This window comes from Tursiops truncatus, chromosome 4 (assembly GCF_011762595.2).
Source record: "Tursiops truncatus isolate mTurTru1 chromosome 4, mTurTru1.mat.Y, whole genome shotgun sequence".
In the NCBI taxonomy this organism is placed as follows: domain Eukaryota; kingdom Metazoa; phylum Chordata; class Mammalia; order Artiodactyla; family Delphinidae; genus Tursiops; species Tursiops truncatus.
This window is the reverse complement of record NC_047037.1, coordinates 143,401,896-143,428,478: the sequence shown is the minus strand read 5'-3', so window position 1 is coordinate 143,428,478 and position 26,583 is coordinate 143,401,896. Positions and strand designations below refer to the sequence as shown.

The following is a 26,583-nucleotide window of genomic DNA, read 5'->3' as shown; positions in this document are numbered from 1 at the left end:
CCTTCTGCCGAGGGCACACCCTGCCAGGCCTCCACCTGCACCCCCAGCCGCTAGCGCCCCCTCTCTCCTGTGCCCCGTACCACCACAGCCCTGGCCTGCGGGCAGAGGACACGTTCATCTCCTTCATTCAACACGGAACCAGCAGTTCCCAGCGCCATTCCCGGGCCACCGTGAGCAGAAGCCCATTCAGTACCTACTTAAAGACGGGGTGAGCACGTGCAGTGGACACCAAGCCCAGCTCCATTTCTAGGGCCTCACACGGTACTCTGGAATCAGAATTCAGCGATTTCTAAACTCAAGTACTCATGGAACGTCCAAGATGATATTTCCATTTCTCCCCATCCACTCTCGTTCATTCACCTGGTCACCAGTGAGGGTCTGCTGTGTGTTGGCATGGGAGGGGCTCCCTGGGGACACACACAGCCGAGGGCAGGACGAGGCCCAGCTTCCAGGCAGAGCCGGGACACAGGGGCCTCCTCCCTCACGGCCAGCTGGGGACCCGTCCAGGCTGCATGACCTTACCCTCCTCCCTCCCAGGCTCAGGCTGGTTTGCAAACCCACCAGTTCCCAGGAGAGGGCAGAGGAAACACTCACGAAGGAACATGTCTTGTGAGGCCAACAAAGGATGCAGAAAAGTACCAGGAAGCAGAGCGAACCGCGGCCAACCAAGCTGCCCCTCTCTTCCACATTCTCTCTTCATCTGAGTTGGTCCAATTGGAAAAGTGAGTTTGTTTTCAATTTCATTGGTTTCTGGTCTTGCTTTACTCTTTCCTCCCTTCTGCTTGCCTTTTCTTTTCTTTTAGTTCCTTAAGGTAAAACTTGGGTAGTTGTTTGCAGACGTTTGCTCATGTTAGCATTTCATGCCATAGGTTTCTCTAGAGGCACTGACTTCCTTGATTCCTACCAATTTAGAGATGTGCGTTTATTATATATATTATTTCCCAATATTCCAAAATATTTCCTAAATTCCTTTGATAGAGCACATTGACCACATTATTTAGAGGTGTGTGTTTTGATTTTCAAGTACTTTGAAAATTTTAAGATACCTTTGGTTACTGATTTCTAGTTCAGTTTCACTCTGGTCAGAATATATACTTTTTGTGATTTCAACTGTTTTAAGTTCGGTAGGCTTTTGGTTTTTTTACACAGAGCACGGTCCACCTTGGGAACACCCTGTGTGCCACGAACATGTCCCTTCTGCGGCCAGGTGTGGCGTCCTGCAAGGCCACTTGTCCCGTCAGTCACTGAAAGCGCAGTTGGATCTCCAACTACAATCGTGAATTTATCCTCCTCTCTGTTCTATCAGGTTCTGTTTCGTGTGTTTTGAGGCTCTGTTAGGTGACGTGTGTACATCTGGGGCGGATGTGTCTTCCTGGAGAATCGACCGTTTTACATTCACACGATGTCCTTCCTACCCCAGTCACCGTCTCGTCCGGAAGCCTCCTTCCTCTGACATTAATGAAGTCACTGCAGCCTGGTTTCGATCAGTGTTAACGTGACGTATCTTTTTCTGTCAACCCGCCAAGAGCATTAGATTTCATGTTGGTGTCTTGCTGGCTGCACAGACTGATCTTGCTTTTTTTTCCACTCTGACCGTCTCTTACTTTTAACATCTGTTTACACAATTTACCTCTTATATTTCAGATTTAATAACTGTCAACTCTAATGTCTGCGTATGTGTAGTATACGTGTGTGTTGTATAATTATGAAATAATTTTAGATTCATGAGTAGCTGCAAAAATAATACAGAGTTTCCGTGTACCCTTCAGCCAGCTTCCATTTCACATAACTGCAGTGCATTAGCAAAACCAGTAAGGGACGCTGGTCAAACACTATTACCTAAGTGGCCCCAGTCTGTACACGCCCTTCCTTTGGTGTATGGGTCTATGAAATTTTATCACGTGTGTAGATTTCCCTAACCACGCACACAAGTGGGACCACCATGCAGAGCTCTGTAGGTGGTCCCTTCATAGCCTCTCACTCTCCTAGGCAAGCCCTGATCTGTTCTATGTCGCTACAATTGTATCATTTCAAGAACTTCATATAAATCCAATCAGACAAATGCACTCAGCATAATACTGCTCTTGAGGTCTAGAGCCCAAGTTGCTGCACCTAACAGAAGTCTGCTCATCTTGGTGGCTGGGGGCATGGCTGCACCACGACCTGTGCATGCAGTTACCCCACGAAGGACATCTGGGTTGGTTTCGGCTCTGGTGGATTACAAACAAAGCAGCTGGCAACAACAGGGTGCACGTTTTTGTGTGAACACAAGGTTGCATTTTTCTGTGATAAATACCCAGGACTGTGATTTTTTTTAACTTTTTATTTTATATTGGAGTATAGCTGATTAACAATGTTGTGATAGTTTCAGGTGCACAGCAAAGCACGACTGATTATTGAATCATATGTTAAGTAGACCTTTAACTTCTTAAGAAACTGGCAAATTATTTGCACGACTGATTATTGAATCATATGTTAAGTAGACCTTTAACTTCTTAAGAAACTGGCAAATTATTTGCGGGAGCAGCTGTGCCGTTTTCCACCCCTCCAACCGCCCCCCCCCCCACGCCCCTGCCCAGGGCAAGACAGACCCAGCACTCTGTTCCCGTCAGCACCTGGGGGTGTCAGTGTTTTACTTCAGCCATTTTTATAGACGGTGGTGGCGTCTCCTTGCGACTGAACCTGCTTTCTCCTGACAGCGAATGGTGCTGAACACCCAGCCAGGCGCGTATTTCCCATCTCCTCACCCTGTTTGGAGAAGCGTGTGCTCAGGTCTTTTGTCCATCTTCTAACTGGACTGTCTTGTTTTCTTTGCATGGAGGTTAAAGGGCTTGGCCTTTATGCTGTGGACACAGCCTTTTGCTGGATATGTGATTTACAACGATCGTCTCTGAGGCTCTGGTTTGTCTTTTCGTATCTTAACAGGATCTTTCATGAAGCAAATGCTTCTAATTGTGAGGAAATACAACTTCTCAATTTTGTCTTCTATGACTTTTGTTTAAATTTTTTATCTTTTATGAGCAAGCCTTCTTTTCCTATATTTTCTCTTAAATAGGTTATAATTTTAGATTTTACGTTTGGATATTTGATCCATTTTGAGTTAATTTTACGTAAGGTGTGAAGTTCAAGGGTTTTTGTTGGTTTGTTTTGTTTTATGCATTAGCCAATTGTTTCAACACCACGTTTTGAAAAGACTGTCCTTTCTGTATTAAATTGCTTTATTACCTTTGTCAAAAATCAGTTGTCCATATGTGTGTGGGTGTATTCTTGACTCTATCCTGTTTGATTACGTAAGTGCCTATCCATCCACCAATACCACAATGTCTGGATTATTGCAGCATTATGGTGACATAAAATGACTCCAACTTCAATCTTTTAAAACATTCTCTTGGTTTAACTAGTTCCTCTGTGTTTTCATATAAATTTAAAAATCATCTTGTTTGCATCTACAAACAGTCCTGCCGGGACTCTGACAGGAGCTGCCTTAAACCTGCAGACCCACTTGGAAGCATTGGCGCCGTATGTTGAGCGTCCCGGCTGTGAACACGGAGGTCTCTCATTTAGATCTTTGATTTCTCTCATCAGTATTTTCTAGTTTTCAGCACACAAATGCTGTGCATATTTTGTTACACGTATAGCCAGTATATCACTCTTTGGAGTTCCTGTAAATGGTGTGTTTTGAATTCTGGTTTCTGATTGTTCATTGATGGTATATAGAACAATATTGACTTTTGTATGTAGACCTTGCTTTCTTAACAACTTGTTAATTATTACTAGTTCCAGGAGTTTTTCTGGTAGCCTTAATGGGATTTTCGAGGTAGACAATCGTGTTTTTTACAAATAGAAACGGTTCATTTCTTCCTTTCCAATCTGTATGCCTTTTCCTTTAATTACTTGTCATACTGAACTAGCTAGAGCTGTGTCCTCTGTTCAGCAGGAGAGGTGAGGGCAGACACCCTTGTCTTGTTGATGATTTTAGGGCAAAGCAGTAGTTTTTCACCAGTAACTATGATGTGAGTTGGTAGTGTCGCTGACGCCATTGCTCCAGAACCAAAACCTCATTTGATCTTTTCTATTGATTCAATTTGGCAACATCTAGGTATAACCAGTACTACTTAGTGAAATTCTGATAAAGCAAATTTTCCAATCATTCTTTTTTAAAGGAATATTCAAATCAAAGGAGTTCTAGTACAATAACTACTGTCCTAAGAAGACGTGTAGCTATAACGTGCAGCCAACCGCACACAGTACACAGGCTTGCACTTACGCAAATGCACTCTGTCCTAACACAGGAGGGCCAGTCCCAGCCCTGTTTTACATATGAGTCCCACAAAACTGAGTGACCACAAGTTGGCTCCAGAGCTCATGCGCCTGACCGCAGACTGTGAACTAGTCAAACATATGCCATTGACAGCATTTGTTTCAGATGTGAAGAAGGGAGACCCGCGTTTGGACGTGGCATGTGATGCCCGAGCCCTGAGGCACTCTCCTCGGGGGAGGGCCAGTAGACTTGGACAGTAAAGCAGAAGCCCTTTTACAGCAGTCACACTGCCTACAGGTGCAGCACGCGTCAGCGCGAGATTTCTCGCCCAGAGACGGGAGCTGGAGAAGTCCCGCCAGCCAAGTGCCATCTGAGGCCTGCACGGCTGCGGCGCGTGCACGGCGGCTCTGCCCTGTTAGCTGTGCTTTGTCCAGAGCTACACCCAGGGCCTCAGCTGTGCCGGGGAGAGACCGTGGAGGGGCCCTGCGGGGGGAGGGCCCACACACTTGATTTATCCTGTTTAACAGCTCACTGCCCCATCAGGCTGCAGGAGGCCAGGACTGCACAAACCCGCGGAGCTTCTTGGCTGCTTTTGGCTCCTGGAGGACGCACAGTGTGGAGCATGTCCTTGAGGCTGGGGAGGAGGGGAGACTTCTGCAGGAAGATGCTCTTGCCGGTCTCAGGTAATGTTAGAAAGACACTCGGGCCGACACAACCTGACTTCAGTGAGAGCTGCACACAGCCTGCCGGCTCCTCACTCAGGTGTCTGGACAGACAAACGTGCCAGGCTGGGAGGCTGGCTGCCTGCTCACCTCCTTCCCTGCTCCAGAGGCCGTGGAGCGCGGGTCTTTCCTCTTGCTGGGAAGGTGTGGGCTTCACCCAGGGATACTCCTGTCCTGCATCTGGGGAAGTGCCCAGGGTCTAGGGTGTCACCTACATCAGAGCGTACGGCTTGCAAACATTCCGATTATTTCAAACACCCCATTTCAAGATTAATAACACCTCTGTTGCGGAGATGGTGGGACTCCCTGGGACCCGACTCTGGTCCTGCGGTGAGGCCTGGGTGTGGACTTGACCCTCCGGGGCCATGGCTCCCGGAGCCTGACTTCTCTGCGCACCGGCCACTGCACACAGCAGGTGCTCAGCCTGTCTGTGCACCGTTTGCCTTCCCTGGACCCTCTGGCCACAGTGGGAGGCTGATCACGGCAGGGACCGTCCATCTAACACGCGGTTCCTAGCAGGGGCCTGTGCTGGGGATGCAGGACCAAGCAAGGAGCATCCCTCACCCGCCAGGGGCTCAGTTTGGTGGACAAACAAGCTGCAGGCTGGTCCGCTGGCCGTCCAAAAGGCTGAGTCCACGTTCGGTCCCTCCCCCGCCCCTCGGCCGTGTGCTCCAAGTAGGTCAGAGAGCCGAAAGCGCCTCTTCTGGAGAGGAGAGGACAGTCGCTCACGGCCTCCGGGCCAATGGGATGTGAAGGTCCAGAGGCTGGGGAACAGTCCCCAAGGGGAGCGTGGGTGGCCTCCCTCCTGCCCTTGCCCTGGACGGGGGATGGGACACTTAGACGGGGCGCCAAGTGCAGGCGAGCCGCGCGTCAGGAGAAGTTGGAGACCAGGGCAGGAGCGCACGGAGCCCGCCCCTTGGGCCTGCAGACTTGGTGCTCTGCAGGCGTCGGTCCAAGAACAGCTTGAGTTTTCTGATGTTGTGCGACTTGGCCCAGTGCAGCAGACTGGAGGCCGGCAGGAGGGAAACGGCAGGGATGGAGCCGTGCTTATCCACCCCACCGTCCGGCGACGTGTCCCTGCACGTGTGTGTGGTGGGCGTCCGCCCAGGACATCAGGATGAGCCGGGTGCGCAGCACAGCACGGAGTGTAGAGGCAGGTGCAGCCCAGGCAGAGCCCCTGGGAGCCCCCAAGGCGGAGGCACAGCCGCAGTCATGAGGGCAGCAGGCCCGTCGCTGGGGAACCAGTCCTGCCGTGGGCCAGTAGTTGCAGCCTCTGATCAGCTAGGAGCTCTGAGTCAAATATTAACAAACAGAATTGGCAATGTTGGAGGACTACTAATCACAATACCCCAGTGAGGTTTACACCTGGAGTAGACAGGTAATTTAGTACCGGGAATTCTGTCAACATGATTAATAAATTAAAAGATTAATAATCTAAACAGTCATACAAACAATACCAATAGCAATACCTAAAGCTGATACGACGTTTACCATGTGGCAGGCACAGTCCTCCCTGCAGCCCTGCCGGGAAGTGCCCCTCCAGCTCACAGACCGGATGCGGGGCGGGGGCTGGGGGCAGGCAGGGGGCTGGGGGCAGGAGGCCACAACGAGCCGAGGCCTCAAGCTGGGAAGCGCAGAGCTGGGCCCCAGCCCCGAGGCAGGTGCTGGGAGGCACTGAACGTACTGCACAGCCTCCCTGGCAACACAGGACAGGAGAAGCGCCTTGAGTACGGTCAAGACCATCTGCCCCCAAAAAGCAAAGCACTGGTTTCAAGCCTGTGCCCCGGGCGCCATTTTTCACTGGGGAAAAGGGGGACACAGAGCTCTTACTTCCAGCTTCTGTTACAACAAAGGGACATAGAGGGTAATTTATACCAAGAAAAATGCGGGAATCAGGGAATCATTTTAGATAAACATAACCAAAGAAAGGGTGTTGCCCTGTTAGCGTGAAAAGCAAAAGAGGCCAAGATTAGTTGAGCTCATGAGATTTTTAAGGAGAAGTAAAACCCAACCAGTTATGAGGAAAAAGGTTGGTTGGGGGCACTCTGGTCGGGGTTCCCTCCCGGAGCTCATCTCGGATTTGAGGTGGCGTCCGTCACAAGGCAAGAACAGAGCAGGGCCCCACTGCCCGACAGGAACAGACTCCTTCACTTAGTAACCAGGGGCCCAAAGAGTGCCCTCGACTCGTGCCAGGGCTGCTCCCTGGGCGGCAGGCAGGCTGGCCAGTCCAGGACTTGCCTGAAAAATGTCCTCAGAGAAACGCCCCCAGAGCCATCCCTCTCTGCAGGCTCCGAGGAGGGGGGCCAGTCCCGGGAAACCCACTCCCACCAGTTCACACCAGGAGCTCGGCCTCCCCGCCACACAGGCTCCCTCAGGGCAGCACCACCCCCATCCTCAGGACCCCGTCGGGACCCTGGAGAGCAGGCGGGGAAGGATGCTGAGGGCAGGAGGCCCGAGGCCAGAGCGGGGGTGGGGTGGGGGGAACCAGAAACGTGAGGACCCAGCCCTCCCAGGAGCTGGGCCCTTTTCTGGGTGCTGTCTCCCCAGGGCTGCCCGGGTGAGGGTGCCCCAGGTGCCAACGGGGTTCCCCTGTCGAGAGGGCGGCTTCTCTTTCCTAAAAAGACCCAGGGTCACCTTGGCCTCCAGATGAGAGCAGCCCGGGGGGCAGAACCGCCAGTGGCCCCCCCCACCCCCCAGCCGACGCTCCTGATGTAATTAATCCCCTGGACTTCCATCCTCTGATGGCCCGTTAATCCCGCAAGCCCTGCGCGGTTTGCTCCCTGCAAGGCCTGGCGTGCTCTCTGAGCTGTGCTGGGGGAGCACAGGCAGGCGTGTGCACGGGAGGGGGCTCCCCGTTCCCACCTCCCAAACACAAAGGCAATGTGTAAAGCCAAGTACAGACACGGCGCAGGTAACCCGCACAGTACCCAAGCGGGCTCTAGCTCCCGACCTTGGCCGGGAAGAAGTGGGTCACACAAGCTTCATGAGACAAGGGCTGGGGGCAGCAGGACCTGAGCTGAACAGGACAGAGGACTCGACCGAGCTGCCGGAGCCGACCCCGCCCGCCCCGAGGGTCCCGACAGGGCGCGGCCTGCGAAGCCTGTGGGCACTGCCTCCGCGTCCCGGCACCCCTCGCCCATTTCCTCAGCACCGGCGCCGGGTCCTTGCTGACTGGGGGCTGAGCTTGGGGGACGGGGACAGTGGTGATGCTCTGGGCCCGGGCGGTCAGCTCGCCGTGCTTCTGGAGGCCAGGCCAGGTGGCTGTCCCGGAGGCAGGCTGCGGACACAGCCGGGGGACAGGGCCCTGCCCCTTCCCTGCCTGCCCAGCCCAGTCTGAGGCAGGGACCTCTGGAGCCGAGGGTGTCACCAGCTGACACCAGCTGTCCAGCCACCCACGGGCCCCCAGATGCCGCTCGGGAGGCTCTGTGGCAATTTAAACCTCGAGGTGTGAGGGTGACAGGGTGGGCCGTGGGCGGACCCCTCTCAGCTGGGACACAGGATCCCGGGGGCTGGGAAACAACTGCCTCAGAGCAGACTGAACCCCACCCCTGGGGGCGGTCGCTGTTGTTGGGTCCTGTTCTGAGCATTTCCTAGGGACACACGTGACCTTTTGCATAAACATCACAGCACGTGTGTCCGTCTCAGCTTGACTTTAAAAGCAGTACGATTTAGAGGCTGTAAAACACGCACAGCTTAAATCACAGCTGGATTTCACAGCCACACTTACCGGGAGGTGTGACCGCCAACTCAGGACAAGGAACGACTCCGCATCACGGCTCAGCCCCAGCTGGACAGCTTGCTTAGCGCCCAGGGCGCACTTTGGGGGCAGCCCCCTCCCACCAAGGTCCCTGGGGGTGTCTGAGCTCTAAGCAAGGCAGGTCGGTGCTCTGTCGCTCCTGCCCCCCCCGAGTGGGACTTCAGGGTGCAAACACGGTCACGTGAGACCGACCCTTCTGTCACCGGGCATCGGCCTCCCGTTTGGAGCGAGGCCCTCAGTGCCTCCTGGGCCCAGCGCCTGTGGGGTGCCCGTCCCCGGAAAAGGCCGTTTCCAAGTTGCCACACGTCCTGTCTGAGTCCTTCAGCTCATCGTCTTGGCGCAGAGGCATCTGTGTTTGATGTGAGATCAAGTTCTGACTTGGTGTTCAGCTTTTTTTAATAGATAGCTGATGGACCCAACACCATTTACTGAATAGTCTTTCTGTTCTACCACTTTTGTTAAAGCAAACAAAACAGACCCACCTCCCTCCAGACCAGTCTCCTCCACCGACGCCCGTCACCGGTCTCCTTGCTCCTGCCCGGCGGTGTGTTTTTCTACAGGTCTCTTTCCCTCTCCTTTCTTGCCTTCTTCTGGATTGTTGTTCTTAACGATACCCCGCGCCCCCCCCCCCCCCGGGGCGGGGGCTGCCCGCTTGGGGAGAGAGCCCAGCCTCAGCCCTGCCCCCACCGGTCCCTGAGTCCCCGGAGGCCCAGGGCCGTCCCTCCCGTCCTCCCACTGCCGGCCGCCGCCTGGGGCTCGGCCTGGGCAGGAGGGGTGGCCACGTCTCCTCTGGTTTCCGTGCTGCGGGCAAGACTGTTAGCAGTGGGGTCTCCGTGCGGGAAGGGCACACAGGGAACAGACCCCGTTTCCCTCAGGACAAGAGACTCCGCTGCCAGGTCACACGCGGGGAACAGGACACACATGGCTCGGCTGTGGCCTTCCCCGTGCCCACCCAGCCGCGGGCACCAACACCGCCGACCGCCGTCTGCCCGCTGGCTCCTGCGCGGCGCCGCCCGCGGCTCTCACACTCACGGGCACCAGCGTCCCCAGGAAGGTTCTGTGGATCACAGAACCAGGCTCAGCCCAGAGCTCCTGACTCAGGCGGTCGGGTGGGGGTAGGCAAGACTGCCTCTCCAGAAGGGTCTCAGCTGGTGGCAGGGGTTAGGGTCCTCTCGGAGAAGCACTGACAGGCACCGTCCCCAGAGCGGCACGGGCATGCCCCGGAGAAGGAGCCGGGCCCCTCCCAGGGGTCCGCCTGGAGCACCGGCTCCACCCCGACGGGCTGCCCATCCTCAGACCCCGATCTCTGAAGCCCCCCCTCGGCCGGAGACAAGACGGCTCTTCAAAGGCTCCAGCCCCGGGGGTGCGCGGGACCCCAAACCTTCCTGAGGCTGCTGGGCCCGGTGATGTGCCCTTCACAGCGGTGGCTTTCTGCGCCTCCTTCCGCAGAGCGGGGGCCTCGCAGAGACAGTGGGGCACCGGCGGGGTGGCCCGGGGTACGCGTGCAGAAGGCGGCCCAGCTCCTCCCGCAGTCCTTTTGGTCCCCAGACGAAGCCAGACCGAAAGCCAAGAATGTCCGTCAGAGACCGGCCCAGGCCAACGTGAAGCACAAGGTCGAGCTGCTGGCCGTCAGGAGCCTGCGAGGGGGGCCGGGGGGGCCAGGGACAGAGACTGGCCCTCTGCTTAGGGCACCTTCCTCTGAGATTGTGTTCTTTCTGGAAAAACAATCTTCTATTCCGCTGGTAAAAAAGGGCAAGTCAGTGCTCCTAACACTGGCCGGGGTGCAGGTTTACTTCCAGGTCTCGTTGCCCCCCAGAGCCAATTATGGGGCATACTTTACATGGACGCACATGAACCTGCTACCCACACGATGACCGAGCCATTGTCCCAGCCGTGAGGACGTACAGGTGGAACAGGAAAAGGAGACAATGTGAAAACTGCATTGAAATACCGGGCACTTTCCCAGGCACAAAGGAAGCGTTTAGAATCATAAATACAAGAAAGATCGAAAATTCCTGCCCTATCTTAAGGAAATAGTAGAAAAATTTCCCTTTCTTCAAGATTGCAAAACGGGTAAAGAGCCCTTTAGATATAGTTCACGAGACTCTTTCAAAGGCTGCAGTTGGAAGGAATTGGGTATCACCCTGAATGCCTAATATTTCTACAAGGGAAAATCTTATTTTGTTACCAAGGGTGCAACTGTTGTTTCTACGTCTCAAATGTGGGGGAATTAATCATCTACAGCGTCCACATTCACTTCTGTGGACTTGGCTATAGACCTATGTGTCCTGGAAAGCCAGCTAAGATACACATTTTAAATATTTTATTTCTGAAAAGCAAAACCCTTTTCTCCAGTAGAACACACTCAAATCAAATACCATACAACTTTGGTTTCTGGCAAACCACTCTGGAAACATTCTTTTCCCGGGACATCCTAACAAGAGCATGTCGTTTGTCTAGATGCGCACCAGCGGCCAGCCCACGGCAGATATTGCAAACATTTTATATTCTACTCGTTACCTGCAAAATTTCTTCATCAGACACCCTGAACTAATGGAATACTTTGACTCACTTATAGGACAGGTAAAAAAAATTTTTTTTGTTATTTATAAGCTACAAAACTCACGTTACTTTTACAAACATTTTTAAACACTGGACCTTTCCCTGCTTCCTCACACAGGAATCGTGCTCGCTGGCCTCCCAGGGACAACAGAGGGTGTTACTTCTCATCTAGCATCGAGCTCCACACGCGGCAACACACACGCATCGACCTTACTCTAACGTGCGTTTCACGCCAGTGGATGCCAGCGGCTCACCTGGTCACCGCAGGGGTGGACATTCCCCAACGAAGGCGCCGGTCCCGAAGAGGGAGCAGAGCCCTGGGCCCCGGGGATGACAAGCCTCTCTGAGGGGAGGATCATACTCCCACACCTGCCCCAGGAGCACAAACGGCTGAAAAATGACCTGTCTGTTTTCTACGTAATAGCTCACTAACACTGGAGTGTCAGCAGTGACCCCGATCCTGAAAGAGGAGCCGTGTTGTCAGACCAGGGGAACGTCTGGAACTCTCGCTGAGGACCCCACGCTCCCGCTCCGTCAGCACTGGGCACAGCCCAGCTGGATGGCCCTGCACGCCCGCTGTCTGGGCTCCGCGTGGCCTCGGCCGGGCCCGCAGCCCCTTACCTCAGAACAAAGCCACTCTGTGCAGTCGGGCAGGGCCGGATGGATGTGGCTATCAGACAGATGGTCACTCTCCCCCTTTAGAGAAGATAAAAATGCTAAAGGAGAAAAATTAGAGTGTGGTTTTGTTCTAAACCAGAGGACGCTACAGATCCCATTGGCCTCAGGTTGGAGACCTCGTGACATGGGACCAGGCACATGTGACCTACTTTTCTCCCGGCTCCCCTCGTTCCGTTGGAGGGGTGCGCCTGGCGGATGCGCTGTCATTTTAATGACGCCTTCCCCCAACAGGGGCCACCGCACAGACCGCCGTGCCTGCGGGACATCGGCCACGACAGCTCAGGCCTGGAAAAGGAGGGGGGCAGAGACCTCGGGCCCATGTCAATCGAAACACAGCTCTGCAGAGCTGAGCCACTGCCGCCCCTGTCAGCTGTTTGCGCGCTCGGGGGCTGGGTCCTCACCAGGACGAGGCGTCTGAAAGGGCACCACCGGCAAACCCTCTCCTCCCCCCAGTTTTCTCTCCCTTGTGATCTAGGGCTTCTAGGTGCTGCCTTGGAAGCCAGCTGTGTGCAGGAGCTTAGACGGCACTGAGCGCTGCGCGTCCTGAGAGGAGTGAGCCCGACGGTGGGGCTCTGGTCTGGGCAGCGAGACGGAAGGACCGACCCAGACCCGTGAGAGGACGAGGAGGACGCAGCTGGCCCCCCGGTCAGAGCGGGCACTGCCACCAAGCAGCAGGAGGTCGCTCTGTGACGGTGCTATCACCTCCACCTCTCGCCGTCTCGCACGAAATCAGATGCAGACCAATGGAAAAAGCCAAACACCTACCAGGTAGTGGGGAAACTCCGGCGCAGAGAGGACTCGCTGTCCGGGAGGACGAGCCTGGCTTTGCTGGGGGTGGTGCCGAGCTCCCACTGGGAGAGCCCGCAGAGCGCGGGGCACCTTGTGACGCCAACCGGGGTGGCACCTGCCAGATCAGCCTGACTGTTCGTTACAGGAAAAAATGGAAAATGCATATAATGCAAAAGCCCTGTAACTTCATCCCCCAGAAAGACCACCAGTGAAAATGGGGTGTTTTGAGGTCGACCTCGTTAGACTTTTTTCCAGTAGGTGTGTGTCATTATACTTTTTAACAAAAATAGGCCCAAACCAGCCAAGTTTGTCCTGTTTTTCTCACTTAACGTTATATGCAAAACATTTTTGTATGTCACTATATTTAAATCTACACAGTAGTGATCAAATTCCCCGTGGTACCCCATTTTATGCATAAGATTTTATGCATTTAATTTTATGCATTTTCATGCGTAAGGATAGAGTCAACTGCAAGGACCGTATATTCTGGGTTTTTGAATTGTTATATTAAACAGTGTTTTAACAATACTCTTCGGGTGGACCTCTCTCTGTCCGTCTTTTACTGCCTCAGAGTATTTCTTTACAGAAGGTCAAAGGACACACGTGCTCGAGGCTCTGGATAGGGTGACAAACCGACCCAGCCAGCGGCAACCCTGCGAGGAGGGGCCCTTCCCTGCGCTCCCGCCCACACTGGGCAGCCTGTAATCGGTGCCCACTGGGCCCGGCGTCCTGGGGATGCCAGCATCAGTGGCTGGGCAGGGGAGGAGGATGCCAGGAGCCCTGCCATATGTCCTGCACCGTCAGCTCGTCCAGACCCCGCAACAGCTCTGTTAGGGACAGAAAAGGCAGCCCTGTCACTCGGGCTCGCTCACGGTCATAGGGCACAGGCCGCTGAGGGCCCCCTCGGCCACTGGGAGGGTGCTGGGAGGCCTGGGCACTGGCCTTTGGGTCTGGTGGGGGCAGGAGTGGTACAAGGAGAGCGAGCGGCCACGCGAGGCCGCCAGGGTGGGGGTGGTCACGGTGGGTGGACGAGCCGCCAAGGCCCCCCGCCTGATTCTGCGCGGGGGCAGGTGGCTGGGGGAGGAGCTGCGTCCCTCAAGAAGTGACAAGGGAAGGGACAGCGAGCAGAGGGGCACGAAGGACCAGAGTCACGGGCCGAAGAGAAGGAGCTGAGGGCACGGGGACCACACAGGAGGCCAGAAGGTGCAGCCTGGACGTCGGGGGGAACCGAGGATGGCGGCATCCAGGGTGTCTGGGGCTGACAAGCCCACAGCCAGGGGCAGGGACAAGGCCAGGGCAGGACAGGACCGCCTTGCCAGCTGTGCCTGCTGGCTGTTTCAGCATGGGTGTCGGAAAGGGGGGACCCACACCGCTGAGCACTACGCCTCCTGCTTTGGGGGGTCGTGTTCACCGTGCTAAGCGGCCGCTCACTCGCTTGCCCACGGCTGGGGCTTCTCTGTCTCACTGGACTCCACCCATCACCCCTGCAGCCTGCCCAGTGCCCGACACAAGGTCAGGCGCTCAGGCCTTGGAGCACAGGGGCACCTGGCAAACGTGGCCGGGCAGAGGGCAGGCCCACAGGCAGGGCAGGGGCCCCCGGTGCGGGGCTGGGCGGCCGGGGCGAAAGGCAGAGAGCCTGGTGGGGTCCGTCGGCCCCCGCCTTTGCTGAGCTGCAGCCTGGCCTGGGGGTGGTCCGGGCCTGTCCTACACCTCCACGTGGTCCCGAAGAAGCCCAGTCAGACGGCTCTGGTTTACATAACCAGCCTCGCTCTTGCCAACAGCCCGGGACGTGCCAGCCGTGTGGAAGGAGCCATTCCTTCCAGCTCCTGTCCAAAACCAGAGCCGCCGCCAAGTGACCTGTCACCGACATTCACACAAACAGACACCTGGAGGCTGGAATGATTTTAGCCTCCCTCTGCACAAAGCAAAGGTCCAAACAACACAGCGCGCAGGCTTATGGAATTGGGTCAAGCAGCACAGGATTAGAACTGCTGAGCTGCAATTAAAAAAGCGAAGCAAAGCCAGCCAGACAACATTTGGATAGGGCAGAAGAGAAGCCGCCGTGGAGAAGAATGAAGAAAGATTTCATAAAGTCGGTGAGGGGGCCCTGCACCCCTTATTTAGTTTTGTGACTTTTTAAAGATGCACGTGTTTCTTTGACAGCCACCTGGGAGATAGGTTGACTCGGAACCTGTACAATGTGTATGTCGTGAACCCGGATTAGAAACTCCCACAGCTGAAAACAGTTTCTCAGTGGCCACCTCTGCAGCCCCGCATGAATAAGGCACTCTAGAATGCACTCTTCAGCCTTCGGCAATGCCCTTGTAACCTGAAATGCACGGGTGAATAAACTAGAACTGGCCTGGAGAGGACCAGGCGTGAGAGCTGAGCAAGGAAACTTGGAGGCCTCCATTTACAGTGAGACACCGAGGCCAGGCAAAGTCGATACTGCAGGCTCGGGACCCCTGAAGCCCCGGCAGAAGTCGGACCTCAGGGCGCTGGGTGGAGCACACAGCGGCACACAGGACACACAGGCTCCGGCACACGCCCCCCCCCCCCCCCCGCCCGCACACGTGCACACTGGCTCCTGCACCCACACCCACACGGCGGGACGGTCAGCAGGGCCAGGCCTCCTGCAGCGCTAGCACGGGGCGCTGCGTGTGGCTAGTGTCCCTCACAGACCCCATAAGCAAGCAGACCACAGAGCCAGCTCTTCAGATTCCACACCTAGTGGAATGAGGCCACGGAGGCCTGAAAACAGGGAACACATAGGGGAACACAGTTCAAAGGCATCCCACGTTCCTCAAAAACTCAAGGGAAAAAGCCAGGGAGAAACATTTCTGCCTCAGCTTAAACCTGCTTCTTCAAATTCTAGACGTGCCTTTTCAAGAGCCGATCGGGAATGATGTTCCTGTCCGATCACATTATTGCATCGACTTCCTCTCTTAAAGGTTCCTTTTTCATGGTCGTCTTCGCTCCCTGGCACTACTCCCGGCCGACACCATATCACGGACTAAAGAGGGCGAAATACAGCATGGCGCCACTTCAGACACACTCCACTGTTCCGTGGTGAGTCTGACTTTGCTGCACTTTCTTGGTAAACAGACAAGCAGACGAGGGCCGCTTCCCAGCCACTCACCTTCCCCCATAAGCAGGCTGGACGAGTCAGAGCAGGCCCATAGATAGCGTGTGTTCACACTCGTTGTGACCTAGAGCATCACAACCAGAACCGGCGATTCACAGGAGGACCAACTTTGGTCGTGGAGCCCACCGACCTGAAACACAAAACACAGGGGGGCAAATGAGCTTATGGATTAGGACCTTGTCCGTCGGGACTGAGCTTCAACAGAACTGCTTTCTTGCGTTCAACAGAGCAGCGAGCATTTCTTAAGATTCAGGCGTGAGACGCGTGGGATGTGATGAAATGCCAGTGAGAGCTCATCCGGGGACCTGCCTTATGCGCCCCGCAGGGGGCCTCCACTGCACAGGTGAGCAGTCCAGAAGTGCCTGGTAAAACTGCATACACTTTTGAGAATATAAGTGAAACAGTCAACTTTCTGCTTGTAATATTTAGTATATTCATATGTACATATACTGATTTTAAAAGTTATGAAACTATATATTAACTTAAACACACTGCTGGTTTTCTACTTTACAGCTGGTATAATCATTTCACTTGAACCCTTCCATGTCAGCATGCAATCTGTCCACCTAGTCTTTTCCAGAGTGCATCATTTTCTCCTTGGTCTAAGTTTCTTGACTCTTCACTTTTTGAATTCACATTGTTGCCCAAACAGGAAACTTCATCCCCAGGCACAAGAACTCATGTTCATAACATACCCTCTTTGCTGTTTTTCAAGTCCAGGTGTAAGGACCTCCGCACATTATTGTCAGGGATGCCTTCAAAGGCTCTTTACAACAGCATCCAACATTTGGAATTGTGAGGGCAGAGCACCAAAAATAATGAGAAGCCCATGTTACATTTCTCTGTCTTTCTCCATGTCAATCAGGTAACCATTTTAGGCAATAAACTACATCACTAAGTCTGTTTCAAGCTAAAATATCTTACCCATATCATACCTTGAGGTTCAAAGTGAAATAAATGAGAAAATACGAAATGTAAGGAAATGCCATGAAGGTGACACTGAGCAAAAGCCTCCCTCTTTCACAGGGGCAGACGGTGTCTCCACTGGTGCAGAAGAGCGTCAGCGTGTTACTGATTGGAGGATCGGAGAGGCCTGAAGGTCACGAGTGGGAACTCATCAGAAAGCAATGGAAGAACAAGGGATTGTCTTGGCTCCCTTTTGCCAAGTAGAAAAGAACAGTCTTACAGATGTAGAGAACAAATGTATGGACACCAAGCGGGGAAAGTGGGGAATGGTGGTGGTGGTGTGATGAATTGGGAGATTGGGATTGACATATCTACACTAATAAGAATAAAATAGATGACTAATGAGAACCTGCTGCATAAAAAAATAAATAAATAAAATTCAAAAAAAAAAAAAAAAGAAGTCTTGTACGTACAGTGCCAGGAAAACTGATAGCACACACCAAAGAGAGCACTGCATCCTTACCTTACACCACAGGCAAAAATTAACTTCAAATAGATCAAAGACCTAGACTTAAGAGCTAAAACTATAAACATCTTGAAGAAAACACTGGAAAAAAAAGTTTTCATGGCATTGGATTTGGCAATAATTTCATGGATATGACACCAAAAAGCACAGGCAGCGACAAAAAGTAGATGAACTTGACTTCATCAAAATTAAGGACTTTTGTGCGTCAAAGGGCACTAATAAGAAGGTGAAAATACAAGCGACATAATAGAAAATATCGGCAAATCAGATACCTAAGAAGGGATTAATATTCAGACTATATATAAAACTTCTACAACTCAACAATAAAAAACAATTAAGAAATATACAAAGGATTTGATATATATTTCTCTAAGGAAGATATAGAAATGACCAATAAGCACAGGAAAAGTAACTCAACATCATTCGGCATTAGAAAAATGCAAGTCAAAACCACAATGAGGGCTTCCCTGGTGGCACAGTGGTTGAGAGTCCGCCTGCCGATGCAGGGGACACGGGTTCCTCCCCTGGTCCGGGAAGATCCCACATGCCGCGAAGCGGCTGGGCCCGTGAGCCATGACCGCTGAGCCTGCGCGTCCGGAGCCTGTGCTCCGCAACGGGAGAGGTCACAGCGGTGAGAGGCCCGCGTACCGCAAAAAAAAAAAACCACAGAAAAACACAATGAGCCACTTAGGATGGCAATAATAGTAATAATAATGAAAATGATAATAAGAAGAAGAAGAAACAGAAAATAACAAATGTCAGCAAGGATATGGAAAAACTGGAATCTTCATACATTGCTGGTGGAAATATAAAATGATATAACCCCTTTGGAAAACAGGCTGGCAGTTCCTCCACAAGTTAAACCCAGAGTTCCTATATGGCCCAGCAACTCCACTCCTAGGCATATACCCAAGAGAATGAAAATATACGTCCACAGAAAAACCTGTACATGGATGTTCACAGCAGTGTTGTTCGTAACTGTCAAAAAGTGGAAACAATCCAACGTCCATCAATTGATGATGGTGGATAAACAAAATGTGGTGCACCCTTATAACGGGATGTTATTTGGCCACAAGGAAGGGGATGAAGTACCGACCCGCGCGGCAACGTGGATGGACCTTGAAGACATTATGAGAAGGGAGAGAAGCCAGACGTGGAAAGCCACATGTTGTGTGCTCCCATTGACAGCAAACGTCCAGAACGGGCAAGCCCACGGGGACAGAAAGTAGGCGCACGGTTCCTAGGGCTGAGGAGAGAGGGTAATGGCATGGGTGTGGGGTTTCTTTTGGGGTGATGAGAACGTTGTGTAATTAGATAGTGGTGGTGGTTGCACACCTTTGTGAATATGCTAAAAACGACTAAAATGTGCAATTTTAAAGTATGAATTGTATGGTATGTGAATTATACTCAATTAAAAAGAACAAAGGTAATAAACACTCAAAAGCTTCTTTTTAAAAAGGCAATGGAAGAGACCTCGTATTAAACATCACAGAGTTAACATGTGTTTACTCCACCCTTACAGAAACTGCACTGCAATGATGCTCATAAAATAAAACAGCACAAACCCACAGCACTAAGAAGTCAGGAGGAGCGAGGAGAGCCAGCGAGAGCTCTCAGCACAGCCCTGGGGTCTGGGAAGTGGTGAAATGGGGTAAATAGGGAGCGAAGCAGAGACATGGACACCGCAGCCTCTAAGGGAAGAAGCCACCCGGAAGCCGCCCGTTCGCCCCCTATTCCAGGAAGAGCTGGGCCTGCAGGCACCGAGTGGTTCCACAGGTCAGAGGCGCAGGGAAGTGGGTGGAAACAGCGGTAACAATTAGAATCGTCTGTGAGGGAGCATTAGGGCCTCAAGGGCCATGGCACCCTTGCCAGCAATCAAGTACTCCTGTTCCCAGGGACACCCAGAGGTCTCCTCTTGGGAAAGGGTGACTCTTCAGGACAGAAATGCCGGCATCAAGCCAGGAGTGTTACGGGGACGAGAACTGAAAGGACACTGAGATCTCATGCTCCTCCCTGAGGCTCTCGGCGTCCCAGCAGACAGGGTTACCCTCACAGTAAGTCTCACAAAGTAGAAAGAGCATGACAGCAGTTTCTGATGACAGCGCAAGAAAACCAGAAGTTAATGAACTAAAAGACATTCGATTTGAAATTTATATCACCCTAGAAACCTCTGAAGGGAACTCGTTTACTAAACATATAGCCTGACCTGGCACTAGGTTTGGTTAGAAGCACCACGAGACCAGCAACACGGAGAGCGATGTGACAGACTCGCTTGCGCAATGACCCACTTCTCCCAACTTCAGCCACGGCTTCAGGCAGCGGGACACCCAGCTCCCTGCGGAGCAAGAGGTGGTGAGTGACGGGGACAGTCTCGGAGGGAAGGCTCTGCCGTTCTCTTTTCAAAACTCAACTGGTGCTGGAAAGGGGGGTGACAGAGGAGATAAAGTGAGGTTCACGACTCCCCTCTTCACCTCTGCGGCCGCCCCTCGCTGTGCGACCCACTTAGTGACGACAGTTGCAGTGGTGTTCAGTGGCTCGCTGAACAGCCCGCCACAACGAATCAGTTTCAAAGGACCAGAGCCCGAGGACGGCGCATCCCCTCCCAGGCACAGTCCAGACAAAAGCAGCCCATCGAGCCGCAAACGACACACATGCGCACACAGGCAGACACACGCATGTGCACGCGGGCGTGAGAGGCTCCCACTGCCATCCGCACCCTCACGTGGGGCCTGGCTTCACCGGAAGGTCTGAGACATCGGACGACCGGGAGCAGGGCTGTCCTGCTCTCCACTGGGCATCCTCTGTGAGCCCTCCTGCCGGGAAGCTGGGTGGCAGGAGAGGGTGCGGGCAGGCGGGCAGGGTGCTTTAGGCCACTTGAAGAGGGGGCAGGTGGAACCTGCGGGAAACAGGGATGTGAGAGGCTTTTGATAAATCACGGTATTTTAACACCGGCAATCTGGCTGCTGGTGTGGAAACCAGGCTGAAGGTGAAAAGTGGCAGGAGAGGAAGCCGGGAGAGAATTCAGGAGATTACCCACTAATCCAGCCAAGAGACGATGGTGAGGAAGTGCCTCGATGCCCCAGAGCCCGCGAGGGGTTAATCTGAGGAGCGACCCCAGGGCCAAACCAGCAAACCGCCCATCTGGGGACGCCATGGCACCCCCGTCACAGTTCACACAAGGACAGTGGACACGGAGGGAGTTGTGGAATATCATGTGTGTGTGTAAAGCTGCACCTGACATTTAGAGGTTGTACACTCTCCTAAAACTCTCAGAGGATAAAACCAAAATTGACAATGTTCTAACTCATAATGCAAATTTCAACCAATTTTGAAGACATGGAATCAACAGACCATGCCTTCCACCCGGTGGGCAATTAAATTAGAAATCATTAGCAAAAAGATAACTCTATAACTCTCCTGGACGTAACACTTTTTAAATGATTCTAAATAAGAAGTGGATGGGGATGACAAAATGAAATTAGAAAATCATGAGACCTCAACAATAATAAAAGTGGTGCATGCCAAAATTTGTAGCATTCAGCTACGATAGAACTTACAGGAAAACTTAGAGCTTTTAAAAGCCTACACTAGGAATAAAGTCAGAAAACTAGTGAATAGAAAATCCAATTTTAGAAGTTAGAAAAATAACAGAAAGTATCCACAGAAAATGGAAAGACGGTAATCATAATAAAGAATAGATCAGAAGTTACAAAAAAAGAACCAATTGTGAAAATGAACAAATACACAATCTGGTTCTTCAAAAAAGGCCCCAAAATATACAACCCTCTGATGACACTGATCAAGAAAATTAATCCAGAGACACAGATGACTGCAGTGACTACAAGGAGCACCAGGCCTTCTGGTTCTGGACGGAATGAAGCAGATGCATTCTTCCCTACATTCCTGCTGAGCACAACTAAACCCTGTGTTAAACATGAAACAAGCCTAAGAAAAATGGGAAAGGTGGAGAGAAGGTGCCTGGATGGGTCCTGAGGCGTGAAGGCTGACACAACAGTGAGTTCACCTTTGTGTTTTGTTTTGATTCCCTCCTGTTTATTCTAGGCTCGTCACTGGAAAAGGCTGCGACCGAAAAATGCCAAAGAACACTGGAAAAAAGTCTCAAGAAAAGCCACCCCCCACCCCCCTGGAGAACACTGCCCTCCAGGCGAAGCTGACAGGGGACGCGGGCACACACACACGTGCCCACATCAGAGGGGCTCCCACCCCTCAGGAACGAGGAGCTCCTCCCTCTGCTCAAGGTATCGGGGAGGCCAAGGGGTGCCTGGGCCTCCACCCCAGCCCATTGTGAACAGGTTCCCCTACCCATGTCAGTAGAGGCCTGCTAAGACAGGTGATTTTTATAAGATCCAGAATATCATAACATTGCAACCCAAATTTCCAGGATACAAACAAAAATCGCTTGCCATACCAAAAATGAGACTAGGAGAATCTCAACACGAAAGAGAAAAGAAAATCAATAAATGCCAACACTGAGATGGCAGAGATCCTAGAATTCTCTGACAAGGCTTTTCAAGCTGCCGTCACAAAAATGCTGCAGTGAGCATGTACGAACATGCTTAAAGCAAGTCTCCAAAAACCTCAGCAAAGAAATGGGAGAACTGAACAACCAGCAAATTACCGAAATCCAATCAAAATGAAAGAGACGACCTCAATATGCCTATAGCCGTTAAAGACATGAAAACCTGTCATAAAAGCTCCAGAAAAAAGAAACCTCCAGGCCCAGATGGTTTCACTGGAGGATTTTACCAAACATTTAAAAGAAAATGAACATAAGCCTTAGACACTCATAGAAAATAGAATACTTCCCAACTCATTTTGTGAGGCTACTGCGACCCTGATACCAAAACCGGAGATAAGACAGTACAGAAAAAAAAAATATAGACCAGTCTCGCTCATGAACATCCACAAAAATAGACTAAATATATTTTTTAAATTAGCAAATGAGGGACTTCCCTGGTGGCGCAGTGGTTAAGAATCCGCCTGCCAATGCAGGGCACACGGGTTCGAGCCCTTATCTGGGGGGATCCCACATGCCGCAGAGCAACTAAGCCCGTGCACCACAACTACTGAGCCTGCGCTCTAGAGCCCATGAGGCACAACTACTGAAGCCCGCACGCCTAGAGCCCATGCTCGCAACAAGAGAAGCCACCGCAATGAGAAGCCCGCGCACCATAACTAAGAGTAGCTCCCGCTCGCTGCAACTAGAGAAAGCCCGCGCGCAGCCACAAAGACCCAACGAAGCCAGAAATAAATTAAATAATTAATAAATTTAAAAAAAAAAAAACCTTAAAAAAAATTAGCAAATGAATCCAGCAATGTGTAAAAGAGTTACGTACCATGGCCAAGTAGGATTTATCCAGATATGCAAGGCTGGCTCCATGTTAAAAAAATCAATCAGTGTCATCTACCATATCAACAAGCAAAAGCATAAAAGCCACATGACTATGGAAACTGATGCATTAAAACGCATTTGACAAAACTCAACACCTAATTCATGATAACAAAATACCAGCAAGTTAAGAATAGAGGGAACTTACGTCAACTTGATAAATAGCATCTATAAGAAACCCACAGCTACCATCATACGTATGGTGATAGAATGAATGCTGCCCACTAAGACTGGGAACAAGCACGGCTGTCCGCTTTCACCACTCTTATCCAACATGTTACTTGGAGTTCCAGCCATTGCAATAGGCAAGAAAAAAATCAGAGGCATTCAGGCTGAAAAAAGAAGAAGTAAAGCTATCGTCTCTATTTGCAGATGATATGATTTTCTACCTAGAAAATCTTGAGGAATCTATAAACAAAACAAAACTCCTAGAAATAATAAGTGAGTTCAGAATGGTGCGGGAGATGAGTCATACACGAAAAGTAACTGCATTTCTGTACACTAACGGTGAACATATATCAACCAAAATTTAAAACAACGATTTAAAATCACTCAAAAGTACAATGAAACACTTAGGTACACACTTAATGGAACTTATGCAGGCCCTGTCTGCTGAAAAATGCAAAATGCTGATGAAATAAATCGAAGAAACGTAAGTAAGTGGAGAGCCAACGCTATAGCCACGGATTGGAAGACTCAACGTAGTAAAGACATCAGCTCTCTCCACATCGGTCTGCGGGCTCAACGCAATTCCTGCAAAAGTCCCGGCAAGGTTTTGTAGACACAGACAAGCTTATTCTAAAATTTATATGGAAAGAGAAGAATAAAGCAGGAAAAATCCCTCGATTTGATAATAAGGCTTACTTTGTAGCTACGGTATTCAAGAGAGTGTGGTGTTGGCATCGGGGGGTACACACATCAGAGGACGAGAAGACAGAACCCAGGAGCAGACCCAGCACAGAGGCCTGGCTCCTCTCCGACAGTGGGGAAAGGAGTCCCACTGAGAAAGGTGGTCTCCCAACAAAAGGTGCTGGGACAGGGGACCCTCGCCCTAAGCCTCACACCTCACACAAATACTAACAGACACAGAGGTAAAGCAAGAAACTACAAAACTTTTAGGAAAAAAACAGGAGAAGAATCTTCAGGACCTAGGGGCTAGGGAAAGAGTTCTTAGACTTGACACAGAAAACATGAACCACGAAAGGAAAAAGTGATAAACGGGACTTAATCAAAATTACCAAGTTTTGCTCTGCCAAAGACCCTGTTAAGAGAATGAAAAGCCCAGCCGATTCCCCGCACACCCGGGGCGCCCTTCGCCCACATCCCCATGTCACAAGCTCGGCCACCACTCCTGGCCTCCAGAGCCCGCTCCCCTGGCCCCAGCAGCCTTGCAGCCCTCACCCAGCAACTGGCTTCCAGAAGGTGCTTCTCTCCACTTGTGCACCCCCTCGTTGCAGGCCTGGAGTGGAGGCACAACACAGATTCGGGATGAGTGAGAATATAAAGAGATGCGGAACCCTGATGCACAGCGGACCCCGCCGAGAGCAGGGGAGGCCAGCACGGTGCCTCGGGCAGGACACGGGTCAGAGCCTCTCACCACGGCCCAGCCCGATGTGCCCGGGACCCCCGGAGCGCCCTGACTCACCACTCCCTCGGGGGTGGGGCAGAGCGTGGAAGGGGCTAGGCCATGTCTCCCGACACCTGGAGGGGAACCAGAGTCCACCAGGGACTAAAGAGGGGCACCAGGCGGCCCGCAGACCAGCCGCGCTCACCCGGCGTGGGGATGAAGCCCGGCCGACGCCTGCACCCTGCAGGGTCGGCAACAATCTCACGCAGGTGGCCCTCCAGCCAAGGCCTGAGAGCCGCCGCCCGGAGGAGGCGGGCAGGCCCCAAACCAACAGTCCAGGGGCAGGAAAGACGGAGGAGCAGGGCTTCTCTCTGGGCTCACGGCTCTGGCCTCAGGTCAGAGGGTCTGCCGTGCACTCGGGGACAAACTCGGCGTCGCCCTGGGGCAGAGATGCTCCCAGTCCCACCGGGCACGCTTGGCCAAGTACTTGCTCTGCCAGCCAGATGTGAGCAGGGTGACACGTGCCACTCCTCTGCCCTGGTGACAAGCATCCTGAAGATGCTCGAGTGACTTCAGCTGACGCGTGGCTTGTGCAGGCCACAGAGACCTGGGACTCATGGTGACTGCAGGGCAGCTGGGCCACGCTGGCCATTACAGAACCTGCTGCTGGGGCCGGGCGGGGCCGCAGGGCGGTGCACCAGGCAGAGGCTGCAGAGGCTGCGGTGGTACCGAGCACAAGTGCCGCCTGTATGGAGGAAGCAGACAATTTCCCCGAAGAGATTACATCTTCAGGCGAGAGCCCGAGGGAGGAGCACATCTTTATTCCAACACCGAGCTCAGGAAGGTCCACGGAGAAGAATCCGGGGAGAGTGGGGAGCGGCTGGGGCCGGGGGTGCAGCTGTTCTGCCCCCAGAGCGACCCTCAAGCTTCCCGTCTCTAAACCTCTTTCCTCCCTTATACTCACTGGGGACACCACGGTGCTTTTTTCCTTCTGGGGGGTGTGTATCACCATTCACCTTACTAGACGTTGAAACTGAGCAACCTTAAATGTTTTATCATTAATTCATTTAAAAACAACGATAAGAAACCTGACACAGGTTAACAAAAGTAAATCTTCATGAATAACTAAATTTTCCCAAACAAAAAAATTAGTGTGAAGTGTGGCCTTGTTTCCTATTTTTGTAAGTCTCTTTAGGGTCTGCTTCGTAGAAGAAGCCGGATTCTCATATCTGCTCCTGTGTTTACTCTGTTGTGATTGCTTGTTTTGGTTGAAGTCCGTGAAGACAACGGGCCTCAGGGAGACGGGCAGCTGGGAAAGGCCTGCTCAGATACCCGGGAACACAGTCTTCCTCGTCACTATGCCTAACTCAGCGATGGTAATTTCTCAAAGGTTAGCTGCAACTGCAATCTGAAGCTACAGGAAAAGCCACAGGGAGCTTTCTGCACACTGTCACACTGTAACAGCCTTGGGCTGCCCTAAACTTTGATAGTCTTTTACCCAAGCATGACTGGTCACACAGAAACTGGTTCACGGAGTCGCGCAGATCTTCTAAATGTGGACAGATTTTATCACTCAATACCAACAGCAATCACACTTGTTAATATCACCACTAAGCACCACAGAAAAGTCTGAAGGTCTGAGGGAGCAGTGGACAGTGGCAGATAAAAATTTTGGACAATTCTAACTTTGCTGAGCCCTCAAAGGTCATAGTTGGCAGCAAAACACTCAGATGTAACCCCAATCATTTCTGAGAAAGTGCCTGTCCAATACCCAAGTCCAGACACCTGTCCACCAGGCGTCCCCCAAAGTGGCCGTGCTTCCTGCATGGCGTCGTGCACAGGCGGGGCAAGGACGGTGCTCGAGGCTCGGGATCTATTGGATACAAGGAGTAAGCACGCTGCCCCGAGAGGACGTGGTTGGGCGAGTCTGGCTGAGAACGCAGGGGCCCCTAGCAGAGCCTCCAGGGGCTCAGGCCCCAGCAGTAGCCCCGCCCCAGCTCAGGCGGCACTCAGTGAGGGGAAAGGCGCAACCAGCACTATGGAAATAGTCATTTTTGACCCTGCAGGTCCCTTGCAAGGGTCTCGGGGACCCCTAGGGCTCCACGGGTCATGCTCTGAGGACCACCGCAGTAGAGGGTAAGACTGAGAATGTCTTTGGGAGACAAACACTTGTTAAAATTCAACTTAATGACAAGAATCTGATTAAGGAGGTGGCCAGCACACCCTCAGTCGGCTCGGGAGGCGGCAGGCCTGAGGTCCG

At 52.4% G+C, this 26,583-nt stretch overlaps 1 protein-coding gene across 14 annotated transcripts in view; it reads right to left on the bottom strand.

Annotated features, from left to right (window-relative positions):
• The window catches only part of PCBP3 (poly(rC) binding protein 3), a 213,837-nt gene that overhangs the window by 37,932 nt on the left and 149,322 nt on the right, over nt 1-26,583 (bottom strand). For 13 of the 14 annotated variants that reach the window (XM_073804602.1, XM_073804603.1, XM_073804601.1 and 10 more), the window contains exon 3: nt 15,909-16,044. In XM_073804602.1, coding sequence (XP_073660703.1) covers nt 15,909-15,918 — 10 coding nt within the window. In that variant the 5' untranslated portion in view covers nt 15,919-16,044. Of the gene's footprint in view, nt 1-15,650; nt 15,783-15,908; nt 16,045-26,583 lie in introns of all 14 variants that reach the window. The other variant, XM_073804604.1, reaches the window with a different exon arrangement.